The sequence below is a fragment of the Nycticebus coucang genome, chromosome 9 (genome assembly GCF_027406575.1).
Source record: "Nycticebus coucang isolate mNycCou1 chromosome 9, mNycCou1.pri, whole genome shotgun sequence".
In the NCBI taxonomy this organism is placed as follows: Eukaryota; Metazoa; Chordata; class Mammalia; order Primates; family Lorisidae; genus Nycticebus; species Nycticebus coucang.
In genome coordinates this window covers 92,271,271-92,278,851 of record NC_069788.1, presented here as the reverse complement: position 1 = coordinate 92,278,851, position 7,581 = coordinate 92,271,271, and the positions used below count along the sequence as shown (strand labels likewise).

Below are 7,581 nucleotides of genomic sequence, written 5' to 3'. Positions count from 1 at the left end.
AGGAAGACTCCATTTCAGGAGCCAAGACAGAAAACCAACTAAAGGTTCAAATATTTGCCTTAAGTGATCTATTATTACTTTTGAATTTTTCTTTATCTCTAAGACAAACATTGGTGCAATTAAAATGGATTATTAATTTGCTGTATGTACTAAATTATGGTACTAACAGGCTATAAAACCCTCAGCCATATCATTATTCACATGACCTGAGTCCCAAGGACAGGAAGACAAAGTTCAGGTTAGTAACATTTTGTATTCCACTAGAATTGGTCAGAGCAAGAACTGCTTGACTTCTATCTTGATTTCCTAGCTTGCTTCCTTCTGAAGGGCTCAAACATTCTTCCCTTCAAGATGTGCTTAACTACCACCCATCAATCTGCCAGGCCCAACTCAAGGCCCCGAGAGCATTTCTCCCACTTCGACGGTAATCTGGACATGTGTCTATCTATCTCATCTGTGAGCTTCTCAAGCCCTAGCCCCTACCCTCATTTCTAGCAGCCAAGCCCGCCTCCAACCACACAGAGGAAAATTCCCACAACTACTCTCCTCCCAAATCCACCTGCTATCCGCATCTTCCCTCTCTTCTATCACTCCTGTCCTAATAACGGTGCCCTTCCTATGTAAGGGGAATTCGTCCACCTGTGCTCTGATACTCTGTACCCCCTGCTCAGGCTCTTCCTTCTCCTCCTTCTGCAGCCCAGTTATCTAGCTGTGTCTCTCAGCTTAAAGCTTAACTCTCCCTTCACCCTGCTGTCCTTTCCTAAAACCCTCTTGCCCCACTGCAGTATGGTTTCTCAGCAGAGTTGCCCAAAACACTTGCTCCATGTGCTCATCGCCCACTCGACAATACGGCTTTGCTCCCACCATTCCACCAACACTGCTCTGCCAAGCCAACCACCATCATCTGCTCCCTGAGTTCACCAGTCTTTTTAGGCACTCGGAGCTGCAATCACTTCACGCTTTTGACCTCTCCTTACCTTGTGGAAGGAACTCTTAGCTTCAGTAACACTCCTGTCCCTGACATTCTTATCCCTTCTTAGCAGTAATAATCCTAACATTTACCACGTTTACCATCTGTCTACAACTATGGACTTTAGAAAGCATTTCCACAAGTGAACATTTATCCATTTAAGAAACATTATGAATGAATGTGTCATTTGCTACTTACAACCCCATGATGTTTACTTGGTGGATATTATCTCACTTCAGAGATGAGACCCACAGTCAAAATAATTTTGTTAAAGGTCACATAGAAGATGGGACAGTGGCTCATGCCTGTAATCTCAGCACTTTGGGAAGCCGAGGCGGGAGGATTGAGACCAGGCCAGGTATTTGAGACCACCCTGAGCAACATGGCAAGACTCCAGTCTCTACAAAAAAAATAGAAAAATTAGCTGGGTGTAGTGGTGCACCCTGTAGTCCCAGCTACTCAGGAAGCTGAGGCCAAGAGGATCACTTGACCCAGGAGTTGGAGGTTGCAGTGAGCTATGATGATGTTACTGCACTTTCACCCTTGTCTGAGTGAGACCCTGTCTCAAAAAAAAAAAAAAAAAAGAAATTGCACAGAGAGGGTCAAAATCAGTAATCCAATCTAGCTATCAACTTTAAAACCCATGTTCCTTTCAATACTGCCATCACATGTACAGTGAAAAATGTTCCACATCTGAGAAAAACAACACGTCATTTATAAAAAAGACCAAATGGCCAATGATGCATAATACCTTCTGAAAGAAAAAGAATGAAGTGCCGACTAAAACCTCTCTGATTCTCTTTTCCTACATAATTTTCAGCATCTTTTAAATTGTTAATATTTAAATTTCCAAGGTACAAGGAGTAGCCTAACAGCAGACATCTGGCAAACACTTAAAGACTTTAGCTTCTATTTGAGTTCATCAACTGCTGCTCTAAACAACATGTGTAAGTCATTTCTCCCCCTTCTAAAGAAAAAGTCAGCAGCTGTTTGCTAAAAAAATTTTTTTTATTATGGATGAAGACATTGCCAACTTACATATATCATTTTTATTTGGAGTATTTTTTTGCCTTGCAGTGCTGAGAAATTAAAAAATGCATTAACTTTAGCTCTATAAAACACAACCTAATATTAAGGTTGGGTCAGAAATTTCCCATATGTAGATATTTCCCTAAAAATCAAAAGACCACTTATTATTTTTAAATAGAGAAACCTTAATAAGTTAAAAAGCAAAGACTGGCAATTAATAACAAATGTCAGAACATTAAAAGTATTTTTTCCATAGGAATATATAAAATAAATCTCAGCTATACTTGACAGCTACAAAATTAAAGATCAATTTATTGGTGGAAGATGTTTTAAATATTATACTTTGATATGCAAACAACTTCATTAGCTTAAAAAACCAAATTCAAATGCTTTTAAGTTTGATGCATAATAACATTTTCTAAATAATTCTCATCACTTTCTTGTCCCGTGAAGACATAGCTTTCCACCCCCTCTATTAATTGAATAAGTATTTTGATAATTTTTTTTATCCCTTTCAATTAACCATTAAAAGATTAAAAGAAACTGATGGCTTTATTGGGAGGGGGTACTGAATGTTTTAATTAGCTAGGTCCAAGAAAGCCACTCCCTTTTCCTGTTGTTCAGTTTTGTTTTTTCTTTCCTCTCTTTTTTTTACTTCACAAATGGTAGGAATTAAAACTCAAACAATCCTATCATCCGATATTGTGCTAAAATCAAATTCAATGGCTAGAAGAATTTTTTACTATAGTATAGAGGTTGGAAACCATTAGGAATGTGGTGAAAAACTGGTGGCTACGGTGGAATTCAACCACAAATTCTGCTAAGTGGATAGAGAAATAAACAGAAAAATTGCTGTAGTTAAAATACTGCAGTTAAACGCACTATTAGCAATGTCCTGTTGCTAACATTAGAATTATATGCTTCATCACTGGTTACTGAGAAGATTCCTTGGGCAGATGGTTCATCTCTGACACAAGTTAGTTTCAGAAAAGTCAATGAGTTATGTCTGGTTTAGATCTGTGAACACTTAGTATGCGTACCAGTCTGCTAGAGTTTCAATAATACAAGAAAAACATGAGGTACCATAGCTTTAGGACAAGGTTACATGCTTATTTAACTAGTGGCCATGTAATATCATGCTCGGTGATGTTTTGCTACACAATTCGCCCACAACAACTTTAAACACTTATGTTAACTATGCAGTGAGGGGGACAAGCTGTTTTAGTTGGGAAGAAAATATTCAAAAATGTCATAAAAGGCATTTCAAATATGATGACATACTAAATTTTACCCACCATGGATCTCCTTTACAAGCTAAAAGAGAAAACTTCTGTATGTGCTATTTCTTCGAAATGAAGAACTATGTCTTTTTTTTTTTTTAAACTTCAAAACTAGTATTTCAGTTGCTCTACAATGAAATAAAACTTCAACGGCAAGCAGCAAATAATTTAGGATCATCAGTGACAGTAACTTTATAAGGAGCATATAAAAACCCAAGAGTAATAATATCATAAAGAAACTAAAACGGGTAAAACCTTGACAGTGCTAATACCATGTATAGAACTTGTATGACAATTTCCTTTAAAGCATACTAAATAATGATAATATAAATAAAGTTAACTAAGGAGACAGGTGACATTCTGAAGCAGCATTCTCAGTTACTTAATTTTTCAGAAAAACAACTTTTACCCATCAACACATAATTAAGACTTCCAATGTCCCAAACACATTAGAAAGTTAATCACAGCAAAACCAAATTTTAGGTCTGGGTTTAGCCAGGCCTATTTACATATTTGGATTTGTCTCATTTTCACCTTTCCTTGTTGTATGTTCCCATTTTAAAGGTATATCTAAGTATACAAAACTTCCAAGAATTGTCTTTTTAAATGTACAACTTCAACCAACTAATATAAATATGAACATCCTGATAATTAATAATTAAGTTTCAAGTCAGGATTTATGAGAGGTTCATACAAAAGTAAAGAAATACTCTTTGCTGTTGTCGTCTCTGGGTTGTAACTTGGCTCTCAGTTCGAGAAGGCGAGATGCTGAACAAAGTGCTGGCTTGGCTGGGGGTGGTTATTGGGCAGGGACACTTCACAGATGAGCTGGGCTGAAGGAGGAGTCCCTGGTCTCGGGGCCAGTGCCTGCCTGTGTGATGCAGCTGCTGTTTCCCCTCATGACCCAGCATGAGAACTTCAGGAAAAAACAGACTGAAGAACTGAAGAGAAAAGTAGTTAGTCCTAAAGTGTACTTCACGAAGCAGACCACTGGGAACTCTTGTGGTGCAATTGGACTTATACACACTGTTGCCAATAACCAAGACAAACTGGAACTTGAGGATGGATTAATCCTGAAACAGTTTCTTTCTGAAACAGAGAAAATGTCTCCTGAAGACAGAGCAAATTGCTTTGAAAAGAATAAAGCCAAACTGTCCATGATTCCATGGTAAAGGAACGCCAATGTTGGGTAGATGACAACATGAATTTTCATTTTACTCTTTTTAACAATGTGAATGGCCATCTTTATGAACTTGATGGATAAATGCCTTTTCCAGTGAACCATGGTGCCAATTCAGAGAACTGCTTGCTGCAGGATACAGCCAAGGTCTACAAGGGAATTCACCGAGCTTGAGAAGTCCGTTTTTCTGTTGTGGCCTTCTGCAAGGCAGCCTAGTGCCCTGTGGGAAGGCCTTAACGGTATTCCCTTCTTCTCTTCAATGTGAAAATATGTACCTCTGCTGACATGCTCTTCCCCTCAGCCACCCCCAAGCACAAGCTGTCCATCAAGCAAAGTTTGGTATGAGTTTCAGATGGCGAAGCATTTCCCTACTGCATGTCTTGTACCTAAATATCCGATGCTTTAAATGGCTGCTTTAGTTTGTGTCAGTAAGTTAAGGCCTTGGATGTCGTTTAATTGTCCTTAAATAAATCTTTTCTGCTGGTAAGAAAAACAAAAAACCCAGACAAATGGGGGAAAAACACAAAAAAGAAAATAGTTTCAAACACATGGTATTGTTGCTGTTGAAGTTATTTCAACGCCCTCAGTGACCATCATGATAGGAATAGACAGGCACACCTCAGACAGAGGCAGGAGGTGACACGTTTAGTGATATTGCTAATTACAGGTATGCAGGTGTGCTGGCTGTACAATTTAACATTTACATGAAAGTTGTATTTGTGTGAAGAAACGTTTAGTTTTAAGGTATCTTTGAACAGATACCTCTGCTCTTAAAACGAATGTATATGTCTGCACTCTCTACATATGTGTGTTTGTGTGTATATATATACATATATTCAACAATAAGAAGAAACAAACTTATGAGACATACAACAACTTGGAAGGACCTCAAGGGACTCATGCTGCATGAAAAAATGCCAATTTCAAGAGGTTACATGCTATATGATTCCACATATATAGCATTATCAAAATAACAAAATTATAGAGATGGAGAATAGTTAATGGTTGCCATAGACTAAGGCCAGGGGCAGGGAGCAGTGGTTTGATTATAAGAGTGCAGCATGAGGGGTCCTTGTGACCCAGAGTTCTGTATTTCAGTGGTGGCCACACGAACCTACACACGTGATAAAACTGCATAGAACCAAACATACATCTCGCCTCAGAGCACCTATGATCTCCCAGGGACAATCTTATTCTTGGCCTGTCTATACAAAGCAATCTAAAGATTAACATATGCTTCAGACTGATTTTCTGCACAATGCAGAGAAGTCACTACTTGTATTTTTTCATTAAAAACTCAATTATCTTTAAAAGATAAGCCACAAGTCTCTATAAATGAGTTTGAAAATCACAGAAGGACATAAAAACTGATATATAACTACTGATATTTTTGTCTGTCTTTATTTTTGTAAATTAGGGTAACAGATAAATCAAATTTTCCTAGCTTATTTAGGTCAAATCAGGTAAGAAAAAAGATCATTCAGCAAACACTTGATCTTCTAATACCTGCAACTACTAAAAGCATTAAGAATATTTTTATTAAATTCAGAGAAAGTACAGTTGCAAACAAATACATGACTTTTTCCAAAAGGCCACTTTGTGATAAAGTACGTACATGTAGTGTTCATGGTTTCTTTAAAGTGCTATCTCATCTCTGGCTCGAGAATCATCTATTGCTTTAAAAGGTCTTTCAACACAACTCCGGCGCTGTTGTCAGGTGACACTGGCAAAGGTGTAAACGTGGGCAAAACATCTGAGATGGGTTTCAAAAGAAGATGCCTGGGCCCACCAGGTCCAAGTCCAGCTGGGTTAATAAGAGGCACAGCTGCAGATCGGGGAGCCAAGAATGGATTTACATCTGCTCTTCTGCCAGACCTGGATTCACTTGTATCTAAATGATAAAATATGGATTCCTTAGTCTACTATCCTCACATAGAAGTGAAAATGAAATAACCCTCTAAACTAAATACAAGTAAAAGCATGAAGAAAGTTCTATCTAAAGTTAAATTAATTGACATAGACATATATGAATAATAGATTTACCACTACTATCAACTTTAAAATTTCATCTTGGTGGTAGTAATACTGGGATTTAGAACAATTTGGGGGTGGTAACCTTTAATTATTCAAAATGAGAACATAAACAGTCTCAATTCCTAAACACAAATACTAATTTGTATCACAAAAATCTGATTAAAGTTCACTCTTGGTAATTCAAAAACATTTTCTAATAAAAACGATGCTGTATTTGTGTTTTAGGTTCCCAGATTTGGCCTCCAAATAAATTTAATTTATATGCTGTGGGGTATTGCATTCTACAAGCAGAGTTCATGAAAGGTGAACCCTCACAGAAGGGTGAAAGAAATAAGGAGAAATAAGAGAAAGGCATGGGGGAAAGAAGAGCATGTGCACACATATCTAACACCTAATTAAACACTTCAATGCTACTGCTGTGTATTTAACTACCAGTTATATAACTGATAAACTTCACTTACTATAATAGCAACTTCACTTACTATAATAGCAACTTTTTGAAAGGTGTTGCTTATGTTTTAAGGCAAACCTTTTTTTTTTTTAGACAGAGTCTCAAGCTGTCCCCTGGGTAGAATATCATGGTGTCATAGCTCACAGCAACCTCCAACTTGAGCTCAAGAGATCCTCTTGCCTCAGTTTTTCTATTTTTAGTAGAGACAGGGTCTCAGTTTTGCTCAGGCTGGTATGGAACTCATGAGCTCAAGCAATCCACTCGCCTTGGCCTCCCAGAGTGCTAGGATTACAGGCGTGAGCCACTATGCCTGGCCTTAAGGCAAACTCTTAAACACCTGAAAGATGAAAGACTTGAGGACTTAGGTTTTCCCCAAATAATTATAATGGTCAGGAAAAAAAAAAACCCATATTACAATGATAATAATTAGAATCAATATTAATTTACCAACAGAAAAAACAATGTATGTATATATTATCTTTTAGGCATTCAAAGATTTGAAAATCCCCAATTAGATTATTTCTCTGTAAATTGAGCTGATACAATTCACTTTTATTGGAACAGTTGTTTAGTTTATGAGCTAATGTCTTAGTGGACAGATTCTGTTTTATTACTCAAGACTAGTAACAACTTCATT

The 7,581-nt window shown here is 37.4% G+C and overlaps 1 protein-coding gene and 1 pseudogene across 2 annotated transcripts in view; one reads left to right on the top strand and one right to left on the bottom strand.

Annotated features, from left to right (window-relative positions):
* The first annotated feature begins 1,964 nt into the window (after positions 1 to 1,964).
* On the top strand, positions 1,965 to 5,707 carry LOC128593956 (ubiquitin carboxyl-terminal hydrolase isozyme L1-like; annotated as a pseudogene).
* A 267-nt stretch (positions 5,708 to 5,974) lies between these two features.
* Positions 5,975 to 7,581, bottom strand: part of TRIP11 (thyroid hormone receptor interactor 11) — an 82,533-nt gene continuing 80,926 nt past the window's right edge. For both annotated transcript variants that reach the window (XM_053602394.1, XM_053602395.1), the window contains exon 21: positions 5,975 to 6,350. In XM_053602394.1, coding sequence (XP_053458369.1) covers positions 6,130 to 6,350 — 221 coding nt within the window. In that variant the 3' untranslated portion in view covers positions 5,975 to 6,129. The remainder of the gene's footprint in view (positions 6,351 to 7,581) is intronic.